Source organism: Sphaeramia orbicularis, chromosome 8 (assembly GCF_902148855.1).
Source record: "Sphaeramia orbicularis chromosome 8, fSphaOr1.1, whole genome shotgun sequence".
Taxonomy (NCBI): domain Eukaryota; kingdom Metazoa; phylum Chordata; class Actinopteri; order Kurtiformes; family Apogonidae; genus Sphaeramia; species Sphaeramia orbicularis.
In genome coordinates this window covers 26,938,182-26,966,163 of record NC_043964.1, presented here as the reverse complement: position 1 = coordinate 26,966,163, position 27,982 = coordinate 26,938,182, and the positions used below count along the sequence as shown (strand labels likewise).

Sequence of the window (27,982 nt, the reverse complement as noted above, 5' to 3'; positions counted from 1 at the left end):
CAGCTGTTAAACTATTTATTTACTTTCTGTGGGTAGAGGGGCTGTGGGCCGGTTCTGGCCCACGAGCCGCCTGTTGAATAGCCCTGCTGTAAAGTCATAGCCATAGTGATTTACATTTTACATGAATCACAACTCCTTATGCAAATGTTTAGAATCAATTATGAGCATACCTATATAATGAGCTGTAATGTGCATATATGTATAAGTCTTCAGACATATTTACAGTGTTTTACAAGTATCAGAGCACATTAACACAATATTTTAAACTCAAATATTTTTTACTTTATTCCTGTAGGTATGACTTTCTTCTTGCACCATGATTTTTTTTCTTCAAATATGTGGTGTTCCTCCCTCAGTGTGGTCCTAATCCTCCATTTTACATTCTGAGTTTGTTAATCCCCCTTCCCTCTCTTTCCTCCTGTCCACTGACCATCCTTTAATGACCCATCATGTTCTCATTACATGTGTAATATCAATGTCCAGTGGATACATTGTTGTCTGATGTTGTAATTGTCTGTATTGAATTTTAGATTTAGGTTTGAGTATTTTCTGTTGTTTGTCTGCAGGCATCTTCACAGCCCCCACAAAGGGTGTCTACTACTTCTCTTTCACTGGCTGCATGGGAAAATCAGGTAAATTGGATGCAACATTGGTGAAGAACAGCGAATTCCTCTTTGAGATCCACGACACATGGGGATCAACCGGCTGTGGCTCTAACAGCATGACGGTGCAGCTGGAGGAAGGCGACACTATCTTCATCCATCTCTGGCAAGGCTTCAGCATCTTCGACCAGAGCAGACTCAGCACCTTCACCTCTTCACCTCTTCGCCATGTAGACCCACATGTCTGCAGAGTCCACAAACACAAACCTGAAATTTTTTTTTAATGGATGTGTACAAGGTGTTTAATACATTTCATCAAGGGAGTAGGTTTGATTTTGACATTGGTGGGGACACAAAAGTGCTCCAAGGCAGCACTCCTGAAAGTTGATTTTTTTTTTTTGCATTTGCGATCATAATTTCACATCATGTAGAGCTGATCAAATGAGCAAACAATCATAGTCAGAAAAAAATTCTGTAATTAACATGTTTATAATGCATATCTGAATATCTAAAGACAATACAAGAATTTACTGCCTTCTGCAAAGTTATTCTCATGACTAACATATCCTTCATTATTTAACCTCACCTGTGAATTCACAGCCTTTCCTCCTCTACCTCCTCCTGCTTCGCCTAATCTACCTCCTCCTCTGCCTCATCCCTCCTCTCTACTGTCTGTCACCTGACATAAATATGTTGATGCATGACATATGAACAGATTATGAATACAATGATCATAGAGTTTGATGGTACAGTTGCTGCCTGAGCAAAAAAAGGCTTTTACTTTCAATTATTATTTTTATTGTTATTCCTCAAAAATATGGATAAAATCACATGAGCATCAAGAATCTGATGTTTTATTGTATTTTCCCCACAAATTTTCTTTGTGTTTTTTAAACAGTTGTCTTCCATACAAATATGTGAAAATAAGTAAAAAAAAAATAACTTTAAAAAAGTGTATCTGTTTGGCATTAAATAGTGTCTTTTATTCAGTATCTGTATTGTTGAGCCTCTACAGTTCTATGCCCTTGAACTTACACTTCGGCTCCTAAAGAAGTGTCTTATGTCCAGTTTTCTTTTCTTTGACATTCTTCAAATCCTAATTACCAAGTACACTCGCACGCAGGGCCAGTTCTAGCCATTTTGGCACCCTAGGCAAGATATGAATTTGTCGCCCCCCCTTAAAAAACACACACATGCACCCAAACACACACACACACACGGGGGGGGGGGGGCATGAATAGGAGATACATGAAGCATGAGAGGAGATGCATAAAGCAGCCAGCAGTAAACCACATAGAAGCATATATAAACCAGCCAACCATCAGTAAACCACATAGAAACATAAATGAATCAGACAGAAACATATATAAACCACACAGAAACATATAGAAACCAGCCAACTAGCAGTAAACCATATAGAAACATATGGACACCAGATAGAAACATATGTAAACTAGCCAACCAGCAGTAAACCAGATATAAACATGTGTAACCCAGTTCAGCAGTAAACCACACACTTTAGCAGATATCTCATATCTTAATCATCTACAGTTCCATTAATTGCCAGCTTTGCTTCATTTCAGTTCAGCTAGCTGTAGCTAATAACATCAAATGTTTTTTAACATTAAACTCAAATCAGCATGGGATGTGAAAAATTAGATAATTCTGGGGTGGTTTAAGACAAAACTCATAACACATAGGCTCTTGTGAAATGACTATACGATGTACTCGTTCCAACAGCTTGGTTAAGAAACAGTTAGTTACACTGAAAACTGTAAACATATACTTGAACCTGTTAACTATTTCTCAGTCTGGTAGACGATGGAAACCTGCTTTGTTTCTCATTACGTAATTAACTTAAAATTATCATTTATACTGAGGTACCGTACAAGTGTTACTAAAGAATATTAACCGTCTGGCTGCAAACTGCCTCGAAGGGGTATTATGGTGTTCCCGAGCCATCTACTCATGTCTTTTGATATTACTCTTATATGGAAAAGATATGAGCACAATGTTTGTTGTTGTAATTATAGTTTTTTTAATGCTTATTATTATTACTTACTTTTAATAATTATTATTATTGTAATAACTAATACAATATCTGATGTGCTATCTCCTACTTCTGTTTCTCTATTCTTGTTATCAGTTTCTTCTATTTTTTTCTTATTCGTTTGGTAATTATTCTGCAAATACAGTGTTGTGCTGCTGCTAGAACCTTATTTTCCTTAAAGGCCCTGCCCAAGCCCTGATCAATAAACTTCTATCTACACTGAACTAATGTAATCCAATCAATCAATCAAAAAAACAAAACAAAAAACAGGCTGAAAAAATATAGAGGTTTAACTTCATTGTTTACATAATGTATACATCTACTTTTTAACTGTTTATTTAGACTTGTACATATTCCTGGTGAATTTTACCAGTGTTTTCATGTATTTTAACCCTTAACACTAACTTGAATAGACTGCTAAAAGGGATGCGTGGGGATTTTTTATTGATCTATTCTGATATTTATATATTTTCTTCACAGTCCTTTACATTTAACAGGGGTTCATCACAGGGCTCAAGATCACCTATTGGATCAGTTTGACTGATGGTGAACATGAAGGAACCTGGAAATGGGTTGATGGATCTGCAGTCACTCTGTCGTAAGGACAAATGTTCACCACTTTGGTTAATCTCAACATAATTTCTTGGTATTTCTATGGTAAAATTCAAGTTCATTAATATGACACCTGCCTCACTTCTTACAAGAAATGAACCAAACTAGGAACATTTGTCCTGTTCTACCTGTCCTTGTCCAGATTCTGGGATGGAAAACAGCCTGACAATGGTAATGGCATTCCAGCTTATGGTGAAGAGGACTGTGCACACACCTTTTCATCAGGAGAGTGGAATGATTGGAATTGTAACCAAAACTTTCAATGGTCTGTGAGAAATAGTTGCACTTGTGTAATGACTTTTACACTGATGACTTTGAAAATACTGTGAAGTATATTAAGCTTCATAACATTTGCTGAAATCACAAAACTGAAATGCAAAATCTATTAATATAAAATAATGTTAAGGAATGAACATAAATATCACAGCTTAAAGAGGAAAGTCAAAAATCATCACAAACCTCCCAGGTTATGTGGATTTTAGCAGACTCACTCTTTGGAACATGCCATTAATGTATGCCTCGAACTAAAATGGCCATTGTAGATGAAGTTTTAATTCAAAGCTTGTGTCACTGATGAGAAAATCCTGTGACCAATGATAAACGAGGACTCGGTTCTTTCAAGACACTGCTTCTTCATAAAAATGCTTCACATCTTGCATCACACTGAGGGTGTCTTGAGTGTTTGTAGGGAGGTGTCAGCCAGTGAAATAGAGGAAGTAGCTGGAGATATAGCTGGTGATGTAGGAGAACCAGTAATGTAGATTATTTCCTCCATTGTAGCCTTTGCTTTTTAATAAAAATAAATAAAAATGCAAATGTTCTGCTTTTATTATGGTTTCAATGATAAACAAATTGATAAACTGTGTGAGTGTTCGTATATGTATTCATGCACATTCCATAGCAATATCCATTGTATATTGTTACTATATACAAATTTAATTCATGTTTTAGCTCAGGTCATGTTTGAAATATCAGCATTGCCTGTCCTTCTGTCATTTACCCAACAGATGGCAGTATTGAACAATGCTTAATGAGGCCTCTGGTAATGAACTCTTTGGTGAAGCAACGGGCTAGACAGAGTCTGTGATTCATTTGACCATCACCACATCTCACATGAAAAACCAGCATCAACACTACAGAACTACAGATAACAACGCTAATTCTAAAATACCATTTACAATCAATCTTTTCATTTCATAAGGAAAATTTCATATTTATATACATAAACTTAAGTTTAAAAATTACGTGAGTCCATAATTTGTTGACATTTTTTGCACCTGGTACACTCACAAAAAGCAATAAAATTTAAAAGTATGTACCAAAGATTCTTTAAATTCTTTAAATTGTAACGAACTGTAGAGTTCATTAAAATGCAGTATCAGTGTCACTGCAGATCTAAGAACAGGACATTTTAAGTTAAAGCTATTTTTAACCGTTGTTCAGCTAATTAGCCGCACGTGTCACTAGCATTAGTCTTTTTGCATATTATCAAATATATTGTCGACAATTTCACTCACTGAATGCAGTCAGCGGTTCAATCCGAAAAGGTGAGGTTTTTCTGTGTTCTATAAAATTATGACATATTTTCGTCAAATTTCGGAAAACTCTTCCTTCTCCCTCTTGCTCAAGTAGGTCTCGTGCACTTTCGTACAGACACACAGAAGGGGTGGAGCTTTCTGTCATAACTTTTGACCCTCACCTACAGGATTTATCTGGAATACTTTTTTTTTTTTTTTTGAATGAACAAGTAACTATATAAACAATAAAATGAACACTTTCATATTATGTTTCTGAATGGTGACTAAATATTTACACTCATGCATTGACAGTAACCAGAAATATTAGTTATACACAAAACACACAAACAGGACACACAAAGGGGTGTTGATTGGTGGAAATCAAAGCCATGCTGACTGGAGCTTCAGGGCCAGCGAATGGTGAAGCCTGACTGGTTTACAGGACCAGAGCACTGGTCCAGTCAGTCAGCTGGAGGCCAGAGATGGACGTCAGAGTGGACACCAATCACACAGGAGCACTCACACAGTGTATTTTCCATATTCATAAGCACAGCTAAAAAGTGCTTCTCCATCTCTAGGAACCTTCCATGGTCCTCACATCCTTCATAGACCGGACCAGAATAGTTATTTGAGATCCATTCCCTCATGAATAGATCAGTCAAATCAGATCAGATCAGGAAAGGACCAGTAACACACTTACTCACATGACAATAGGATTTAACAGAAAACTAAGAACAACAACAGGAGGAGAAGCAGCATTTATATGAAAAAGACTTCATATCCATTTATCAATATTATGCCACAGTTTGTTGTTTACACATGTGCATTACAATGTAAGATCACAGTGGATCCACAAAGACACAAAACATTCAGTAACAGGCAGAAAATTGATAAAATTGCACTTATTTTTCTTAAGCCATCTCATGTTGTTCATATTTTTTTCAGGTTATTCACATTTTTTGTGAAAGCACTGTTTGTAAATTTAAACATTTTCATGGAATTTTACTTTTTTACACTAAAACAGAGAAAAATTTGGAGGTGTCATTATTTATAGGTTATTATAATAGTATTTTCCTGGTCTGACCCACTTGAGATCATATTGATCTGAATGTGGAACCTGAACTAAAATGAGTTTGACATCACTGATTGAAAATATCTTCAGTGTAATTTTTACTTTTCACAAATTCATCCCATGGGTCTAGATTGAACCCTTTGGTGGGTCAGTTTTGACCTGGTATTACACCGGTTTTGGTGTAATACATGATGTTTTCCATAGAGCTGGAACCCTCCCCTGCTCAGACTCAAGCTACAGATCTTAGAGGTTCACACAGTTGTCCATCACAGTCCTTCAGCAGAGACAAGAGCAGAGCTGCCTCCAGAGTAAAGTGGAGAACACCTTACAAAATCCAGATCATCACCTTCACCCTAATCTGACAAACCAGACAAGCAGCTGCTGTGGACGACTAAAGTCATTACAATACAGGACTGAAGGTTATGGAAGATCCTTCATTTCCACTGCCATCAGAGTCTACAACAGCTCAGTCTGATTTCAAGCCTTAATTTTACTTTTATTTGGCTTTGTTTTAGGGGATAAATAAAGTTAATCTGTATCTTTAAAATGACTTCTATTAATAATAATAAAAATAATGGATTGGATTTATATAACGCCTTTCTAGACACCCAAAGTGCTTTACATTATTGACCCATTATTCATTCGCTCTCACATTCTCCCTCTGGTGCACAAACAACAACACAAACCTAAGGCACTGCAAAATGCACACATAGTGGCAGGGCTGCCAACTTTTCAGAAATCCTTGGAGAGAGATTTTATGGGCTCAAAATATCCCCCCGCGTAGATTGCAAATTTTGTGATTTCCCAGTGATTCTTCGCACACTTTCGCTTGTAAATGTGGCGTTCCTGTTTTAACTTCATAACTTCATTTCCTGTCATGCAGCATGGTACTGCGCTTCTGTGACTGTAAGGCAATTATATTCCAAAATGACTAATATCTCTGAAAATATTGATCCTATCAACTTGCCGAGATATTTAATGTGGAGATGGGACTATTCTTCAACTGTAGGTACCAAATTGGCCAGTTAAAAATGTCTACATTTGTCAGAATCGTGTTGACGCACACAAACAGACACTCTGAGCCCTTCCAGTATTATGATATAGATAATATAACATTGTTCACACTTCTTCTGTCAGTGGTCATACTGTAACATCTGATCAGTGTTTGTGTGGTTTGATGTGGGTTATAGACACGTGACATGTTGACAAATCCACCTTTGTATGAAAGAAGTTATAGCTGTGTGATGAACTGATCGTTAGTGTGCAACATAACTCAAAAAGTTATGGACAGATTTGGATGAAATTTTCAGGGTTTGTTGGAAATGTGATAAGGAAGAAATAATTAAATTTTGGTGGTGATCGGGGGTGGGGGGGCCCACGGGGGGGCCACTGATCGTTAGTGTGCAACATAACTCAAAAAGTTATGGACAGATTTGGATGAAATTTTCAGGGTTTGTTGGAAATGGGATAAGGAAGAAATGATTAAATTTTGGTGGTGATCGGGGGTGGGGGGGCCCACGGGGGGGCCCACTGATCAGCCTTGGCGGAGGTCTGCGCTCTCCGAGTGCTTCTAGTTATAGATCGTTCAGCAATGACAAGTCATCACTGAAAAGGGTCAAACTCAAATTAGAATATTTGGAAATCAGAAAATCCGCACTAAAAATTATCCAAAAAAATCATTATTTAGTATTTATGAAAACATTGGGGTTGATAAATGTTTCATAAACTAAACTGAAAATCAAACATCTCAATGGAGGAAATACGACCAAATACTTGAAAGTACTGTTCTGTACTGTGAAAGTAAGTTTTCAGACACCCTTAAAATTTTGCATGATCTAAAATATTATCATAAAATAGTTGCAGGAAAATCTTTTTTGTGTTTCTAAATGTGTGGCTGCACGCACGCACACACACACGCTGGTGTGTGTGGCACCAGTTTTTTTAATTTATTTTTTATTTAACCTTTATTTAACCGGGAAAAGGATCCCATTGAGATTAAGAACCTCTTTTTCAAGGGAGTCCTGGCCAAGAGACAGCATGAAACACAACACATAGTTACAACATACAATTACCCCATACAGTTACAACAAACAATAATTTACAGGACAATTCAACCTATGAAAAACACGTGCAAGTCATTGAGTTCTTCTCCAGCACTTTGAGTTTGGATTTAAAAGCATTCAGGGAGATCAATTCAGAGAGTTTCCAGTCTTTTAGCAACATATTCCATGTGGACGGAGCAGAGTACACAAATGCCCTTTTTCCCAGCTCTGTACGGGCAAATGGCACAAAGATGAACAAATGCTTGTTCGATCGCAGACAGTCAGAATTAACACTTCTTCTCGTAAAAGTTCACTAGCTCTGGCCCCATACGGTTCTCATTCATTCATTCATTCATTCATCTCTCAAAGCCACAGTGAGTAGATCAGTCCTCACTCAGTAAATTCATTTGTGCAAAATGTCCATGGGAAGAATCTGATGTCATTAAAGATATTGTCAAACTTGTGTTAAAAATCTTCTTTTTCAAATGTAAATAATATTTCAAAGTAAATACATGACAGAAATGAAGTGAAATGAAGCTACAACAATACATCCACCTTCTAACGAATCAGCCCTGTAGTGAGGAACTGGGCGAGCACACACTTTTAACGAACTAGCCCAGGAACAGGTAGCGCATTTCGCGTTGTGTTGGGGTTAACAAACTAACACAAGAACGCATTTTGCGTTGCATTAGTTGTTAATGAACAAAGAGCAAGCCCAGAAACAGGAGAGCGCAAAATGCGTTAAATGGACGTATCTTGCTTTGCGCTGGGCTTAACGATTTAACGAGTTAGTGCAGAAAGGAGCCCCTGTATGGCAGCTCAGAGCAGTGTCACAGGGACAAAGCCAGACCTGGAAGACCCCTGTCTAAGGTCTCCGATTTGGGAGCTTTTCAGATTCCCTGTCAGTTATGTCAATGGAGAGAGACAAGTCGACAAAACAAGAGCGGTGTGACGGCATTGTTTCACGAAGATCGGTTATCGGTTAAGTTTTTTTAAATGAAACGGGTCTCCTTCACTGTACTGAAAACAGATCAAAAAAGTATCGAACTCAAGACCCCTGTCCCAAACCAAAATGTTTCTGTACTGTCACACCCCTAATATGCACATTTAATATTTTATCTCGTAGCTTTTGAACACTGCGTACATTTTTCAGTATTTTCTGATATTTTTATACAGTCCTTTGTTACACTGATTGTTTTTGCTGCCAAACAAGTTTTCATTGCTCCCGTGACAGTGACAATAACAATCTATTCTATTCTAAAAAATCAACAGTAAAACTCTGACACATACTGTTCAGACATTCTGCATGCTGTAAATGATTTTGGTTTGGGTTCATGTCTTACAGATATAACGTGTCCTGCTGGATGGAGGCTGTTCAGCTGCAGCTGTTTCCTTTTTTCCAGTCAAGCTGGACCTGTGACAGGTTAAAATGCCTTGGCGCATTATTTTTTTGAAATGTTCTTCATAGGTCATTAATACATTTATTTGTTTTCAGTTATTATTATAGATTTATATGTGTTGTTACTGAACTGCACAGGTAGTGTATAATTACATTTATATTTAATTAATAAGGGAAAATATAGGTTTATATAATTTAATTTCACATTTAAAAAATAGTAATTAAAATCGTTACATATTTTGTTTAAAAATTAAATGCATTTAGAAAAGGTTTTATTTAAAACGAGTAAAATACAGTTTGTTTGATGTTTCATGCCTGATCGATTCGTGTTGTCTGGAAGGAAGTTGTTGTGCGCATGTGCACAGTGAAGGTGAGTGTTGTAATGGCGGCTGTTAAATAAACAGCGTACGAGTGAGAAAAACGCAGCGTGATCGTTGTTATTTCAACACCACATTCAACGCAGTCATCTCCCTCGAACGTCCGGGCGGAGAGCGCAACAGACCCTGGGAAACAGGAAGAGACGACTGCAAAACCAGAGGAGCGCATCTCATCACCGTTAGCAGTGAAAAAGAACAGGTCCATGTAAATTCATCACTTCACATTATCTTGCACCTGATAAACTCAATAACAGCCAGTAAATTAATCACTACACGAAGAGTAATGTCAAACACACTGGTGGTTTTGAGACCAAAACTGGGCTGTAAATGTGTATTTCTGCTGCAGATTTGGACACACTAACATGAGGATCTATGGGGACTGACTGGGATTTAGAGTCAGCCCCCAGTGGACATTCAAGGTACTGAAGTTTACTACAGCACAAGAGCATTCTGGGCTGCACACATCATTGGAGATGTTGGAAAAGCCACATCATTAGGACCTTTTTCACATGCACACTGTACACATGAAACCTTTCATTCCACCATGTAATTTTTATGGCATCAAACAAATATCTTAGTTTTTCTGGCAAAGACACTGTTAAGTTTAGTTATATTTTTATTAACAGCCTTAACAAGGACTGACACTTATTTCCTTTGACGAACAGGAGTTCATCAGAGGGTTCCACCAGGATTTTTGGATTGGCCTGAGTGATAATGAAGAGGAGGGAACCTGGAAATGGGTCGATGGATCTCCACTAACTGTGTCGTAAGGAAGAAATGCGCTTTATTTCAGTGCCTTATATATGGGTATTTCCATGGTATAACTTAGACCACCATCAATAATAATTCAGGGTTCCTACAACTTCAATTTAAGACTTTTCAAGACTACTTAGAATTTATTCCCATTTCACAGCCATACTGGCAAAAATTCATGACTCTTAGAATTTAGGAAAATGTTTTTATTGACTCCAACACCTTGATTCCCACCGTTCTGAGTTGAACTGATTTCTTGCACAAGGTGTAGTGAACTTCAAACACGTTCCCTTCCACTCGTGTCAACCAGGTGGAGAATGATCCTTTCTCCACCCAATGCATTATTATTCGTGCACTTCCTCATGTTTGCTTTTCGCTTGTGAGCTGTCCCTTAAAGTTCCCAAAGTCAGCAGACAAACGGCAGCACATGTGTTGGGCTGAATGTTCTGTGATCATTTCTGTAAAGTTAGTGATAATTGTTTCCTAATTTCAATATGAATTATCGGGTTAGAACGGATGGAACTGAGTAGACTAACATTACTGTCTTTGCAGCTTGGACATTTCCCAGACGGTGGACGGACGTTTTGGACTTGGACGTTTCAGCCTAGGACGTTTCAGCCTAGGACGTTTCAGCCTAGGACGTTTCGGCCTAGGACGTTCCGGACTAGGATGTTTCGGACTGCACTTTTTGCAGAGTAGGGCTTTTCGGACAAATCATATTTTCAAAAACAAACACCATAAATGTATGTATATAATTTTATTATTCACTCGATCACATATTAAAATTGTATACAATATACTCAGACCACGTATGAAGTGATCGACCTCGTACAAATAACATCTCAGAGGGATGGAACAATAAATTCCAATCCCTGGTTGGACATGCACACCCAACAGTTTGGAAACTAATTGAGTGTTTACAGGCAGAGTGTGCACGTGTCACTGGAGTCCTACTACAAGATGAACGTGGGGTTCAACCTAAGAAGAGAACAAAGAAGGCCTACCAGGAACTTCAATCAAGGCTGCAGCATCTCTGTGAGGATAGAGCTTCTGGCACTAAATCCATTCCAGAACTCCTTCGGGGTGTCAGTCACAACTTGAGAGGAGGAAGGCCCAATGTGTAAAATGCTCAATTTGTATAATTTTGAATTTGAGTGTATTGTATACATTTGTAATGTGTGATCATGTGTAAAATTCTTATGGACTCTTTCAAATAATGTGAGGTTATAGACTCGCAATGTAATTTGTATAATTTTGATACTTTAATTTGAGTATATTGTATACAGTATGTGATCAAGTATACATTTTTAATATGTGATCGAGTATACATTTTTAATATGTGATCAAGTATACATTTTTAATATGTGATCGAGTGAATATTAAAATTATATGCAAATAAACATAAATTTATGGTGTTTGTTTTTGAAAATATGATTTGTCCGAAAAGTCCTACTCTGCAAAAAGTGCAGTCTGAAACATCCTAGTCCGGAACGTCCTAGGCCAAAACGTCCAAGTCAGAAACGTCCTACATTCTTCCCAGACACATTCATACACAATACAGCCAACAAGTTTAAGGCAATATAACTGAAGCCCTACCATATCAAATCTAATACCTTTTAAAGATTTTTTGAAAGTATTAAATACAGACTTGTGAATTCAAGACTTTTAAGACTTTTAAGGACCCCGCAGGAACCCTGGTTATTGTTTAAACCTATTGTAAAAACTATGAAGGCTGATGTTGATGGGCTGATTTGTGTTGGAATAATTAAAACTTCTGCATTGGCATACGGTCAGATATGAAAACTGGTCAGGGATTCCTTTAATGCTTTATTTTCTCTTTAGGCAGATTATTTACAGGTGGAATAGTTCAGGTAATGACATGGATAGGATGATTCTGAATTCAGGTATGCATCCATCCAGTCTGTGCATATAAGTCTTTGTCTTTTCTTCAGGCCGCATGCTCCCAGTCAAACAAAGGGAAAAGAGGATGGTCTGGGCCTGATCCTTCCTCTTAAATGGTTGGGTGTGGCCTGATAGGTGAGGCGAGGTCCTGCCCCTCCCCAACCAGGAAGTGGAGTTTTTAACACCTATACTTTTGTGTCCCTGGCAGGTTCTAGTATCCTGGACAGCCTAACAACAACAATAATAACCCAGACTAGGGGGCTGAGAACTGTGTTCACACCTATTCATCAGGAGAATGGAATGATTTGAGGTGTGACAGAACCCTGCGCTGGATCTGTGAGAAATAGCTGCACTGTAGAATGAACTGATCAATAATTTTACAACTGCTTTTAAAAGATAGTCAGCTTTGCAACATGTGGTCGAAATAAAATGGGATATTTAACAATATGGCATAAAACGTGCAGGTATAATCTGGACTCAAATGCTTCATATGTGAAAAAAAAAATATGTGTGTGTGTAAAAGTTCCATCCATCATAAATATTATGCTTGTTGTCACTGTTGTGTTTTCATGGTTTAAGTCCGTGGTTATGTAAATAAAGTAAATAAGGTGCAGCATGCTCATGTTCCGACAAAAATGATTTCACCTCCATTAAATAAATCCAGCTTAATCATTGTGTGACTTGACTGTATGCCTTGGAGTAGAAAACTGTCTGTAGTTTTAATGTTCTGTAGCTGTTATCTTAGATTTAAAAAGGGAGGTGGACTCTGTTTGTGTGTTTGTGTGTGTCTCGGGCATCGCACAAAATCCAGAAAGAGCTGACTGCTGCAGTTTGGCGTAAGCTACTTCTGTATTTTTGGTCAAGGAAGAAAGTAGCAAAAATGGCAAGTTGATAGGACTCATATTTTGGGAGATATTAGTAATTTTGGAAGACAATAGCCTTACAACCACGTTGCTTTGCCCAGAATCATGTTCCTTGAACCCTGAACAATGGGGTAACATTACGCTTTGGTGGTGACTGCTGGACAAATGCGGTACAGCATGCACAAATACACAACAAATACCTATGCTGGGGGACCAGGATGTTGCCCCTCAGGGTTGGGATGTGGATTTTGAAACAAACCCCCCTTTTCGAATCCCACCCCCAATACTGACAATGATGAAGTCCAGGAGGTGGAAGATCTTTTCCCAAATGTCAGCTTTCTCCAGCATAAAAATGACCACATCTAGAACTCGTGGTTCCCATGGGTCAACGCGTTACTTTCACTCATCATTCCAACTGATTCTCAAATGGCCAGTGTGTAAGTACTGATTAAATGTAAACCAATATGATGTGTAATTTTCGAAATCAATTAATCCAATACGTCAGTCACCCAGGGTCTTATTATCAATTCAATGGTAACTTGTTTGGGTTGTAAAAGAAAAGTTGAAGATGGTCAGTGTACAGTGAGTAGAAGGAAAACCACATCCAACATGAGAAGCATGTTTTTTTTAAACTTGGTTTTCAGGATTTGCAGGAATATCAACAAGCATGAATGCACATTTCTACACTTCAGGCCAAAAAAAAAGACTCTCTGTGGGTTTAAATGACACTTTAAAAAACAAATAATTGCACTAGTTGTACCCAAACTGGACTTTAAAAGGGGGGCAGACCAGGAAAATAATAACATAATAACCAATAATTAATGACAACTCCAAACCTTTCTCTATGTTTTAGGGTGAAAAAAGTAAAATTACATAATGAGAATGTTTAAATCTACAAACTATCCTTTAAAAAAGTAAATAATATGACCAACCTGAAATTTCTTAAGAAAAAAAAAGTTCAAATTTAATAATATTATGTCTCAATTCATCAACACATGTATATTACAACTTATAGATCCCAGTAGATCTAAAAATACACAAAACATTTGGTAGCAGACAGAATATTGGTAACATTATACTGATTTCTCATTTCAGGTTGTTCATATTATGCCCCTTTTGGTGAAAGGATAGTTCGTAGATGGAAACATTTTCATGCAATTTTACTTTTTTTTTTTTTTACACTAGAACAAAGAGAACAAATTGGAGTTGTCACTATTTATAGGTTACTATGGTAGTATTTTACTGGTCTGACCCACTTCAGATTAAATTGGTCTATATGTGGAACCTGGACTAAACTGATTTTAACATCATTGACTGATAACATCTTCAGTGTAATTTTGCATTTCACAAATTTATCCCACGGGCTGGACTGGACCCTTTGGTGGGTCGGATTGGACCCTTTGGTGGGCCGGTTTTGGCCTGTGGGCCGCATGGAGTAGATCAGCTGTGATCTGTAAATTGTAATGCACATGTGTTAGTGATAAACTGAGGCAGAATATTGTTCAAATTGCACTTAATTTTCTTAAGAATTCTCAAGTTGTTTGTTTATTCTCATTTGTTGAAGGATACTTTGTGGATGTAAACATTTTCATAATGTATTGTACTTTTTTCACAGTTATTTGACTGGTCCAACCCATTTGAAATCATATTGGGCTGAATGTGGCCCCTGAATTAAAATGAGTTTGACATCCTTAGAACATTCTTTCCAATGCAAATAGACTAGTGTCAAATAAAGGTAGGTCTCTATGCCCGGTGTAACCTAAGGCAATACGTGGAAACAAGGATGCAAAATATCCACCATTCACCACAGTAATACAACTGTTATTCAGTACTGTCATACCTGACACACATACAGGTGCATCATCAGGGGATTAAACTGCGGAGACCTGAAAGAGTTTGGTCATTTACGTGGAACCCTGACGGCACCAACATGGAGATGGAGGAAATCTATGAGAATATTGACGAGGTCAGTTTCGAGAGCTCCAAACCTTCAGTGAATGAGAAAGGTGAGAGTATAGATCCTGGATTCATACACGTGTTTTCCAGACTGGTCTCAGTGTTACTGTGGTTTTATTCTCTGGTCTGTTTCCTCTCCTCAGCTCTTCAGGTCTCAAACAGGGGCTTACATGGAGCTGTTATCTTGCTGGGGTTGTTCTGTGGTTTTCTGATGGTTGGACTCATCAGCCTCGGAGTCCACTGTGAGTCTGGATCAAACTCTGCACAATAAACAGGAGCTTATTCACATCCAATCAAATCAACGTTTATTTATATGGCACTTTCTGTAACAAGGTTTTGAGCCAGCTATGTTAGACTCAGGCTTTGGGAAATGATGTAACTTTGGGCTCAGTGAAGTGCACCATATTATAAAAGATGGTTGTTTGAAATCCTTTGAGCAGTTAAGGGATCAATTTCAGCTTTACAATACAGATTTTTTCAGGTATCTTCAGCTGAGGAGCTTTTTGATAAAACATAAAGAGTGGAAGAAAGTCCTGAATCCCTCACCAGTTGAAGAACTGCTGGTAAAAATTCAACAACGGAACAGACTTCCAAAAGCAATTAGCAGGTTTTACCAAGCACTTTAAAATTTTACACTTAATAACACTTCTAACCTAAAATGTAGATGGGAATTGGAAATTAATACACTCATACCAGATGAGGTGTGGGCAGATACAGGGGTTGGACAAAATAATGGAAACACCTTCACCTCAAGATGATAATGCCCCAATCCATACAGCTAGAATTGTTAAAGAATGGCATGAGGAACACTCTAATGAAGTTGAGCATCTCGTATGGCCGGCACAGTCCCCAGACCTCAACATTACTGAGCATTTATGGTCAGTTTTAGAGATTCAAGTAAGACGTCGATTTCCACCGCCATCGTCTCTAAAAGAGTTGGAGGGTATTCTAACTGAAGAATGGCTTAAAATTCCTTTGGAAACAATTCACAAGTTGTATGAATCAATACCTCTGAGAATTGAGGCTGTAATTGTCGCAAAAGGTGGACCTACACCATATTAAATTATATTTTGTTGATTTTTTAAGGTGTTTCCATTATTTTGTCCAACCCCTGTATATGCTCTGAAGCCCATATGGTCACTAATTCTAGTTCATGGAGAGAGTTCAAATGGAAAGTTGTCACAAGATTTTTCAGGACACCGGAGTTAATTTCAAAAATGAACCCCCTGAATCCTAATATCTGTTGGCAAAATTGTGGGGCTCACTTAGGGAACCACACCCACATATTCTGGACATGTCCTCAGATCAGACCTTTCTGGGATGATATATTTGTCGCCGTGGACACAGTTTTCAACCAAACATTTTCTAAAGATTTAAAATTTGCTATTTTAGGTGTAATCCCAGAAAGTTTAGAGGGAAATAACTGAAAATGCCTCCTGCGAATTTTGCTGACAGCAGCCATTGAATGCATCATTATCAAGTGGTTGAAACCTGAACCTCTAATGTATAACATTAGGATTGAGAAAGTGAGGGAAATCTATCAGATGGAGCAAATTACATACAGTATGTACTTAGAATTCAGGGAGAGATATTTATAAAGAGATGGAGTCCCATGTTTAAGCTTTGAATGCAATAAGCATTCAGAAGTGGTTGTATACATGCGTGTTATTTATGTGTGTATGTATATGTGTATGTACATATGTGTGTGTAGGTGTGTGTGTGTGTGTGTGTGTGTGGGTGTGTGTGTGTGTGTGTGTGTGTGTGTGTGTATATATATGCACAGTCACTGCTTTCCCGTAGTAGCACTGTTGCCCATCAAAACAGCAGTTTACGCTCTATATTATATATATATTTGATTTGATTAAATTATAAGATAAAAATGGGTTAGTCAAGTCCCATAAATATGCATAAAACAATAGGACACAATCCACAGTGATGAAAAAGAGCACAGATTCAAACCTAATAGTGTCTCAGTGCTAAGGGTTAAAGCCAGTCTAAACAGGTGTGTCTTTAACCTGGACTTGAACAGGGGCAGGTCGCTGAGGACTCACCCAGGGTCCATGGCTTTTTGGCGAATCAAAGAGCCAAATCCAAAGGAGGAATTTGTGAAATGCAAAAATTACACTGAAGATATGAACAGTCAAGGGTGTCAAACTCATTTTAGCTCAGGGCTTACATACAGATGAATTAGATTAGTAAAATAATTCACATTATAAGCTCCTGGACCTTAGTTTAGCATGGATTCATCTGGTATCCATCTGTAATCTATGATCATGACATTATCGATATGTTAGGTCAATGATGTCAAACTCATTTTATTTCAGGGGCCACATTCAGCCCAGCCACTTTGAACTGAGTACTGAGTGGTGCTAAGTATCAGAACACATTATACGCTTTTCGCATGTATGTTCACGCTGTTACCAGCCCCCTGTCCAACCTGAATCCATGCATCAAATACCACTTACTGAGGGTTAGCAGTTTGGGTTATGTGAAGCAGAGACCTTGATGTAAATTGACATGCAATTAAATGGCATTGAATAACACGCGAAACACTGAAGACGCATATGTATGGCACACCAAATGCCATAAGAGCTGGCATGACACGATTTCATGAGATCAGTCTCATAAAAGGAGTCAAATCTGTCAAATAAATAGAATGAAGGAAATACTCCTATATTCACCTCCGAGATTTAGTTCTTCAAATATTAACTTTAAAGTTCTTTTTACATGAACCTTCCAGTATCCAGGTGAGCATAGTATGCACACTTTGTACTTCATGTAATAAAAAGTCATTATTTTTCACAAATTGTTTTAAGTCAGAATTCTAAAGTTGTTCATTTTTGCATGATTTCTTAAATTCTGACCCATCCACTAAAATCAGCACAATGTAAACAATGTTACACCACTACACTAACACCCTTCTACCGAGTGAGGACAAAATGCACACTGACATATTTGACCTAACATAAAAAATAATAATGTATATTAACAAGGGATGTCCAATAATATCAGCCCACCGATATTATCGGCCCGATATTGGCATAAAAATGTAATATTGGTGAATATCGGTATCGTTTTTTTTGCCTATCATTAAAACCGATAAAATAATGCCTTGATTTCACCGGCATTTACCGATGCGTAAATGAAGTGTTTGTAGCTGAAAGAAATGTGCAGTTTTCAAAACTGTACAGTAGAGTTGCCACACTGTAACAGACTCATGGAGGGAGGGAGAGAAAATAAAGAAATATGGCATTTTTTCCACAACTTAACTCTTTCTTCGCCAGTGACTAGATTTTCCGTCACTCCGTGTTTTCACTGTTATACTGTAGTTGAAGCTGTTGCGGATCGTGTGAATTACTTTCCTTAGTCCAAAAACAAACAATTAAGCAGCTTTTTTGGAAAAATGACCGGGTTTAACATTTTCGCACTGGAGTCTCCGTATCCCATGGCAACGCATCCAGCGGCAGTCACTGAAAGAGGAAATGCAGACTGTGCAGGAACCGCGCGCAGTTTCAAAAGCCTTAAAGATGATTATGGAGACAGAGTCTGACAGTTCAATATGTGATGGAGTTACAGAAGAACCATTTAGAGACAGGAACGGAGACACAGAAGGTGAGGGAGACGGACACGGAACATGGGAAACACAGAGAGGCTCAGGTCCGACACGAATTGGGGGGGGAGGGCGACACGGAGACAATGACAGACAGGAGGAAGAGAAAACAGACATTTCTAGAGGACATTCAAGGAGAAGACAGACACACAGACATGGGACAAGACAAAGGACAGCTAGTGTTCATCTGTCAGAGTGAGTTCAGATTCAGACTGAGGACACAGAACAGATTCAGCTGTATAATGTCAGCAGGGACACAGGTAAGACACTGTTTAATTTGGCTTTAGTATGAAATAAATAAATACATAAATTCATACATAGATAAATAACTAGATGTCCATATAATTATTTACAGATCAAACACAGCAGGTACGCCAACAGGAGGACCTGGTGCAGCCAAGCAAAGGCCAGAAATCTACAGTATTTAGTGCATTTATTTCTTTTTTTCTTGAAAATGAGGAAAATTGAAGTGTTTATATCAAAAAACTAAACGACTATGTGGAAGACTTATAACTGATGTATGTAAATGTGATAAGTTTAGAAGGAACCTGGTGCTTTAGAAGATTTTTGGTCTAAAGTTTGGTGTAGATTCCTCTAATATTTTGTGGAATGATGGGATATCTTAGAGCTGTTTGTTATTATTATTGTTGTTATTATTATTTTACTTTGTGATTTAGAATACAGTGTTACTGTTGGTAAATGAGAAAGAGTCAAAAATGTAAATAGGAAATCAATTTTATCTTGAAAATCAATATCTTTGGAAAAAAATGCAGTTTTCTCAGTTTTTTGCTCAAAATTCAGTTTTTTCCTGAAAATGACCAATATTCAAATGTTCATATCTCACGAACAAATGAAGATAGAATAAAATCGTTTCTTGTGTTTAAAAGTTGAAGTTCTGTTCTTTCTTTTGGTGTATTCAGTGTTCACATACTCCTAACACAACATTTTCAGTCAGCCTCCAAAGATTAGTGAAAATGACCAAAAAGGCTGGCGCTGGCTCCCAACTCACTGGAAAATGCTCTGGTGGGGAAAGAGTTAAGTTGAAGTATGTATTCTTTGCATAGACAGTGTTTACATTTTAAAAGCCTTGTTGCATTTGAGAATGCATCCAATGGGGCATCACAATAAAATTAGGCATGATGTGTTAATTCCATGACAGGAGATATGTGATGTTACCTAAAATTAGTTTAATATCCCACAGATATCGGCAGCGATATCGGTAGATATCAGAATCGGAAATTAAGCATTGGACAATATCGGCATATCGGTTTTTGGCAAAAAAGCCAATATCGGACATCCCTAATATTAACCAATGTTGCTGTTAATCACTGACATATGCCAAGCTGCAAAAATAAAAAAAAGTAATCTAAATTTTATGTAATATAAAAAAACAGACTTTTTTGTATCAAAAAATATGGTTTGTTTATATCACAAACATGGTATTTGAAGGGTTAAAAAATCTGACAAACATTGGGTATTTGGTATTTTTGTTTACAGCTGAAGTTCATGAAATACAAAAACAAAAAAAAGTTAAAAAGAGCCTGTATGAAAACAAATGTGACATTACTACAGTGGTGCACATATTATGCACTTTCAGCGATTAGGAAGGACCTCTATGGGTGGGATACAGGAGAGTTAACCATTGATCTGCTGGAAAAGATGACTTTAGAACAGAGGTGGAAGTGAAAAATCCATTATTTTGTGAATATTTTCTACTAATTGAAGAAAATTAAAATGCACTAATGTAAATGTATTTTTATTTGTGACAAACGCTATTTTCCCTCTTCTTCAGCTGCAGGACTGTCTTCTGCTAAAGCCAATCTGACTAAAAGTCTCCAGATCAGTGACAACAAAATACTTTCTCTGATTAACCATCTTGGGGCCAGTTACATCCAAATATCGAACCTGACTGAAGGCCGAGCCCGACTCAACATCACACTCAATAATGTGAGACAGGAGCTGGAGAGGCTGAGGGCAGGTGAGTCCATCCCTGGGTGGCAAAAAATACACAAAGGTTTATGACCCCACCCCCCAAAGGGGAGGCAAGGGCTGTTGTTTTTGGTTCGGATTGTTTCTTTGTTTGTTTGATCACACTGTAGCAGCAAAACTTTTGGTTGAATTCAGACCAGACTGGGTTTATAGATTGCCAGTGACCCAGAACAGATGTCATTATATTTTGGGAAAATAGGTCAAAGTTAAAATTTTTTATTAATTTTTAGAATCTTTTTTTCCCCATTTACTTATAATGGCTGAATTAGTCTATGCTGTCTGTCTATACTGACATTAGCACATGCATAGACATGATGACATCAGCTGGATCGATGCCAAAAGAAGATACAATCCGTGTGAGGGGCGGGGTTTGTTGTGCCTGGAACCACTTGTTTCAAATATGAGTTTACTACGGCATTCAACAAAGAGGTAGACCGATATAGTGTTTTTTTCAGTGTCAGCCATCGGCCTTAATTTTTTTTTGAAAGCCAATATTTGATCACTAGTAAAAATTATATTTGATCAGGCACCTGTGTGGGCAGCACTTGAAGTTCAAAAAATGTTAAAAGACTACTATGTGTACGTGTATTAATAATTTTATTTATATTGCTGCATAAAGCTCTTAATTATCTGGTTGTTTCAATTGTACTTTACGGTCAATGTGCTTTAAAAAAATAAAATCTGCCTTAAATATCGGCCTCAAAAATCAGCTGTAGATATCAGCCACTGGCTGACCAAATTTTTAAAAATTGGCATCTGCCTTAGTAAAACCAAAATCAGTCGACCTCTAATTTAATGTGCTTCTTAAAATAGTGTCTATCACTAGAATGATCACTGAAGACAGATTTTAAACATTTCATTTACAGTGGTTCAAAAGGAATTTTTGCATCTTTTTTACATTTACAATTTTGAGGGATACAGCTATGACATTTCTGTATGTAGAAAAGTATGTGAAACAATTGTAAAAACGATTTAAAAAAGAAAAACAATTAAAATTTTCGGTGGTTTGCCATTATTAGCAATTTATTTTTTAGTATAAATTAATTTAATTTAATTTAATAAATAAATATTAAGTTATTCCATACATATTATTAAATTTTCATTTGGGATATAAGGATTGTATTGATGTATAACAAATTAAAATGTTCCAGAAAATGATACTAAAGCCTGTAAAAATATAAAGATCTGAAGGACTTGTTCTATAGTAGGTCATAAGGGGTTAATGGCAGTAAATATACACTTATACACTTATATATAATAAGTGCATGCATTAGGTAAACTGCAGTGAAATGCAGGTGACCTCCCAGCACTGGGTGGGTAGGTCGTATCTTTCCTCTGGATTAATTATGCTTCAAGAGTCAATTTTCTGTTCTTGTAATTTTCAGCAAAACTCAGTTTAACCCATAAAGACCCAAACATCCACTGCCAACCAAAACTATCTACTGATGTAAAATGTTTAATACCTGTTGATCCACTAATCCCATCAATACATGTAAATAACTGGTGTCAAATGCAGTTCTTCATCTTTTCATGGTCATCAGATATGACCATATTTGGACGTTCAGAGGCTCCGTAGTTACCATGGAAACACTGTCATCTTCTACAACACTGATTCACCAGTAAAGCCTATGGAGTTGGATCAATGACAGTGGATGGACACACTTGTATGTTTAGTTATTGATTTGATTTGCTGTAAAAGTCACTTTTTCTTCAGTTTTCATATTATTATTATTATTATTATTATTATTATTATTATAAATGAGATTACTCTGAGTTTCCATGGGAATCTAAATTAAGTATAGGAAAATATACGATTTACAGTAGAAAAAAATGCAAACAACATATGATAACATTATAATATTGTAATAAATGGTGATATAGTTCAATAGAGAGAAAAATTCATTTGTGAACTGCCACAAAATTAGCACTGGGTCTTTATTGGATTAATCCTTCTGCATGCTGTTAATAATTTTGGTGTGATTCTTTACCTTACAGAGAAACCATGTGGTAAAGGATGGAAGCGGTTCGGTGGCAGCTGTTACTTCCTTTCCAATGACATTGCGTCCTGGAAAACTGGAAGAAACTACTGCAGAAACAGTGGAGGAGATCTGGTGATTGTAAACAGTAAAGAAGAACAGGTACACTGTGTGAATACATAAAACTAAAAACATTCCTGTTTAGTTTTGTGTTGATGAATATTTCACCATTAGTTGAATCCTTTCAGTGACAGTCATGTCAGGAGTCAAAACAGATTCAGATGGAAACTCCTCATTTCTTTCTGATGCCTTGTGTCAAATGAAGTTCAGTCAGATGTAACCACTGTTGGCCAGAGTGTGATCCATGAGGTCACAAAGGTCAAAGGTCACAGGAACCTCATGTCATTCCATTCTTATGAACATGATAATGTCACAAACACCTTGAGATTTTTGTCCAGATTTTGTAAAAACACTCAAGAATGAAGTGATTAGGTTTTGGCTGCCAACACCGCTGATTATGTTTACATGCAGACGAGTATCCCAGTTATGAGACTGATCCTGGTTTGATTCATATTCTCAATATGGCAGGGGTGTCAAACAAATGGTCCACGGGTCAAAACTGGCCCACCACAGGGTCCAACCAGCCCTTCAGTGGAAGAATTACACCCAAGATATTAAAGGTCGAGGGTGATGAACTCATTTTAGCTCAGGGGCCACATTCAGACCAATGGGATCTCAAATGGGTTGAACTAGTAAAATACAACAAAATTAACCTATAAATAATGACAAATTCAAATTTTCTGATTGGTTTTAAGTGAAAAAAGTTAAATTACATCATGAACATGTTGACATTTAAAAAGCTATCCTCTAACAGTGAAATGTGAATAACCTGAATAAATATAAACAACCTAAAATGTCTTAAAAGAAGTGCAATTTGTAGCTGTTTGTAGAGCCACTGTGATCTGTAAGTTATGTTAATAATAAGCTGAGACACAATATTGTTGAAATTGCATTGCAAAATTGCGAATTGTGATGTGGGATGGACTGAATTTTCCTATTGGGTGATTAAGTGAAATTATTTTTAACCTTTTCTTCCTTTTACAATAAATAATAACATGCTTTTACAAATTAACTATATAATCCTTTTACATGAAACAGAAATTCATTGCGGGGTTCAAGCGAGGCTCATGGATTGGCTTGTCAGATCAAGAAAAGGAGGGAATCTGGAAATGGGTTGATGGATCTCCACTCACTCTGTCGTGAGGAAGAATGTTCTTTCATTTCAGACATATGATGTATTGGTATCTCTATGGAATAAGATAAATATAACATAAAATTGAATAAAATTCATTTCTGACATTTGTCACTACCATTTACCGTACTTACCAGGTTCTGGACTCCAGGGCAGCCTAACAACGGTGCCAATAAACCTGTATTGGGTCAACAGAACTGTGGTGAGATCTTTTCCAAAGGCACATGGAATGATGTGAGCTGCAACAACGAACTGCACTGGATCTGTGAAAAAGACAACTAAAGTGAATCTGGAGCTTTAAACCGATGACTGCACAACTGCTCTGACATATGCAAAATTAGGTTAGAATAAGATCAATGAAACTGGAATGGCAAATCTATAAATAAAACACAGGGTGTCCACTAAGAAAGTCTCTATAATTTAAAAAAATATATTATAAAAGTAATTGATTAGATATGTTAATCAGATTTGTTCTGTGTACTTAGTGGATATCACAGTTTAAATCACATTGTGGGATTGTGTGCAATCAAATCACTGGTCCATTTTTCTTCAGAGAGATCAGTTACTGCAAATATTTACTTTAACTTTTTAACTGAATATATGGTGCCACAACTGGAGGACCTTCAACCAACCAACAGAGCAAAAGAGGACATTTGGTCACCCTAGTTTATCTCATCTTCATCTCATCGTCCTCATCCTCTTTCCCTAAGTAGAGCGTGAAACCAGTGATAAATAAGGAAGTGGAAACAGTCCACTCACCCTTTTTCTGTTTGCTGTATTTTTGCAGTTTGCAATTCAAATAAAAAGGAAAAAAGGACCAACAAGTCTTACAATACCCCACATATTCCAATGCAAATCTAATAAAATATAAACATGAAATTCAACAGAAATGCAGTGACTGAAACATCAACACATGAACTTTGCACAAACATTTAAATCCTCTTTTCCAAATTCAAATTAAACGGGAAGATTTGCTGACGGCATAATGCAAATATGATGCAAAGAAACCCAAAAACAAAACACAAAATTCTGGTCAACAGCAACTGAAACAACAACACATGAACTGTGCATATACATCAGAGGTGTCAAACATGAGGCCCAGAGGCCAAATGCAGCCCGCCAAAGGTTCCAATCCAGCCTGTGGGATGAATTTATGAAATGCAAAAATTACACGTAAGATATTCATTAAAATGTTACTTCAGGTTCCACGTACAGATCAGTAAAATATGATCATAAATATCATAAATATTTGAAGTTAAACATTTTTAGCTACATTTACCCACTGAAATAACACTGACTAAAGAATTTATTCAATATTTTATTAATAGACTATTTTAATAATTAAGATATACTGATGACTGAAACATGAAATTGAAATAAATACATAAGTTTTAAACTATTGTAATTATGAGTTAAAGTTAGTTGTGTCTTGTATGTAATGTAAATGTTCTATATTGTGTGTGCACCTGCCCGGGGGCCACAGATGAAAGTAGCTTGTAGCTAATTCTGGTGCAAAGCACCTCTTCTCTTTGAGACTGATGTATTTGTACAGTGTCCCTGACAAATAAACAATAAACTAAACTAAACTGTTAACCAATTGTAATTTTTAATGAAGTAAGTGAAGTGCATGTCTGTGTGTGTTGGTGGCGGGGGGTGGGTGGGGGCCTGATGGAGCAGGTGTGTGGGTGTGGGTGTGTGTGTGTGTGTGTGAGGGGGGGAGCTGTGCAGGTGTGCCTGGGGCACTGCTGCCTCTCCAAGGGGTGTGATGTGGCCAGGGGTTTTCTCAGGGTGTGGTGGTAGGGTGCGGCCATGGTGGCGACTGGGGCCTGGGGCGGGGGTGCTGGTCGCCAGGTCTCTTGTGGCGGGGTGGTACTGCGCCAGTGATCGCTGCACTCCTAGTGCGTGTAAGACTGGGGAGGTATGGAGTGTGGTGGGTCCCCATGCCTGTTTGGGGGGCTCTGGGGCGGCTGGTCCTGGGTCCATGCCCCCTCGAACCACATAGGATGATTGAGTGTGTGAGTAGCTTCTGGGGTGGGGGGCAGTTTCTGGCTGCGGTCAGTGGGTGCTTGGAGTCTCTGGACCGCCCCGCCCCGCCCAGCTCCTTGGCAGCCCCTGCCTGGGGATGGGTACTGGGGAACAGGGGTGCCGAATGTCGACTGGCCCCGACTGGTTCGTCTTCTGGGAGGAAACTTCCTCCCAGTCATACTATCCCCCAACCCCTCGCCTCCCCACCCCCCTCACAAAAAGCACGTAGGGTCTTGGGGAGTGTGCATGTCCCGAGGGGGTACGGCGGGGGGGGGTCGCTAAAACGGCCCCCCTCTGTGGTACCCAGGGGCGGCTATCTCCTCAATTTGAATTACACCCACCCACAACACAACACACAGAAACACTGACACCACACATTCACTTTTGGGGGGCGGGCTGTGTGGCGCCTGGTGGGCGGGGCCGTTTGGGTGGGTGGTGCCGCCTGTGCGGCATCGCCCTCAGCAGTGCGCAGTTTCTGCTCCTAAGTTTGAACTGCTTGCATACACACCTCACACTTCACAGCCCTGATAGGTGGGGAGGCGAGGGGGGGGGGGGGGGTCTTCCCACATCCCTGTTACCTGGATGCCATCCGGGGCGGGGGGGGCTGGTCCATTGGCTTGGGACTCAGCTGGCTGCATTGCTGGGGGGGTGCTGCCCTCTGATGAATGACGTGTGTGTATGGGGATTGTGGTCAGGGGGGGTGGGGTGGGCTGGCTGTCCTCTTGCCTGCCACAGGATGTGCTGGGACCGGGAAAGATGTGTGTGTGTGGGCATGTGGGCATTGGGGGTGTGGCGGTTGCTGGTAGGGTGGTGCCATGTCAGGTCTAGCATGGAAATGCAGTTCAACAAAACTCATAATAAACACAGTGGAACATCAAGGGGAGCTTCATATACTTTATGATGTTTCCCTTGGCAAAGCAAATTTGTTCAGCACCAAAAGGCATCTACTGTTACGTTAGTACTATTATGTTGTACTGTTATCTACTGTTGACTCATTTAATTTACAGCAAAGCATCATATTCTGTAAAATCATCAGAGACCTATATTTAGTCAATGTTCTGTGACAACCACATATTTCTAAAACCCAGTCTTGATCCGTGTATTTCACACTAGGCCTTCAGTGACTTAATCCACCTTTTAATGTCAATACTATTCCATTAATACTATATTTAAAAAAAACACACAATCTAACAGGGAATTGCATCACAGACAGGTAACTGACATGAAAATGAATATCAATACTTAACCAAGAAAGCCAATGAGCCACAGCTGTACCATGTACATCATCGTAACACAATCGGCAATATTTACTGAATAAAAAGACAAAAACACAAATGTTCATTAAATACATTATACTCACCAAAACTACTGCTTTTTTTCAGTCTGGCTGAACCAAATCCATTTCTTCTCCACCTCTGTTAGTCACTGTGGGCTGAAAACAGATATTAAATCTAAACCAATATATTTTAGCTTGGGCAAGTTGCTTTGACTGTCCAAATCTATATAGCAAATAATTTAACACATCTTAATAGAACTAAAACAATAATGTAGGCAAGTGATTCTGAATCATCCTAATGGAAATGTTACTACTAACACTCAACTTTTCATGAGCTCAAAAAGGAGAAAAGGAGACTAAACATATGAAGGAAACACCTCCTCCTTCAACATCAACACATTGGAAATACGTGGTTTCAACTGATCAGAGGGGTCAAAATTGTGTAAGGGGTTCAATTTGTCAGACAGATGGAGTGGAGGAAATACTCCTGTGTTTAACGCAGAGATTTAGTTCCTCAGATCCGGATTTAATAAAGTATGTTTTACATTAAGTAAGTAAGTAAGTAAGTAAATTTTATTTGTAGAGCACTTTTCACAGATAGAGTCACAAAGTGCTTGATCAATTCAAATCAAATCAAATCAATTCAAATCAAAATCAAATCAAGTTTACAGAGACCCAACAGAGTCCTTCAGGAGCAAACACTTGTGAT

The 27,982-nt window shown here is 38.0% G+C and overlaps 1 protein-coding gene and 1 long non-coding RNA gene across 3 annotated transcripts; one reads left to right on the top strand and one right to left on the bottom strand.

Annotated features, from left to right (window-relative positions):
• Positions 1–87: 87 nt before the first annotated feature.
• On the bottom strand, positions 88–27,880 carry LOC115425009 (uncharacterized). The gene is made up of 3 exons (XR_003936150.1): positions 27,358–27,880; positions 24,107–24,235; positions 88–846 (listed from the first exon to the last, which is right to left on the bottom strand). It is a non-coding gene; the product is annotated as an uncharacterized LOC115425009 (long non-coding RNA).
• On the top strand, positions 14,970–25,525 carry LOC115425008 (CD209 antigen-like protein C). Of its 2 annotated transcripts, XM_030142437.1 has the most exons (6): positions 14,970–15,195; positions 15,289–15,387; positions 20,548–20,733; positions 22,740–22,882; positions 23,879–23,979; positions 24,110–25,525. In XM_030142437.1, the coding sequence occupies exons 1-6, from the start codon at positions 15,120–15,122 to the stop codon at positions 24,252–24,254; spliced, it is 750 nt and encodes a 249-aa protein (XP_029998297.1). In that variant the 5' UTR covers positions 14,970–15,119; the 3' UTR covers positions 24,255–25,525. The 2 variants fall into 2 exon arrangements, with proteins under 2 accessions (XP_029998297.1, XP_029998298.1); XM_030142438.1 differs by lacking the exon at positions 23,879–23,979.
• Positions 27,881–27,982: the final 102 nt, after the last annotated feature.

Coding starts and splice junctions, on each gene's coding strand:
- LOC115425008 (XM_030142437.1), top strand. CDS start 15,120: ATGGAGATGGAGGAAATCTATGAGAATATTGACGAGGTCAGTTTCGAG. Junction 20,734..22,739: donor GCTGGAGAGGCTGAGGGCAG/GTGAGTCCATCC, acceptor TTTACCTTACAG/AGAAACCATGTGGTAAAGGA. Junction 23,980..24,109: donor GGATCTCCACTCACTCTGTC/GTGAGGAAGAAT, acceptor CGTACTTACCAG/GTTCTGGACTCCAGGGCAGC.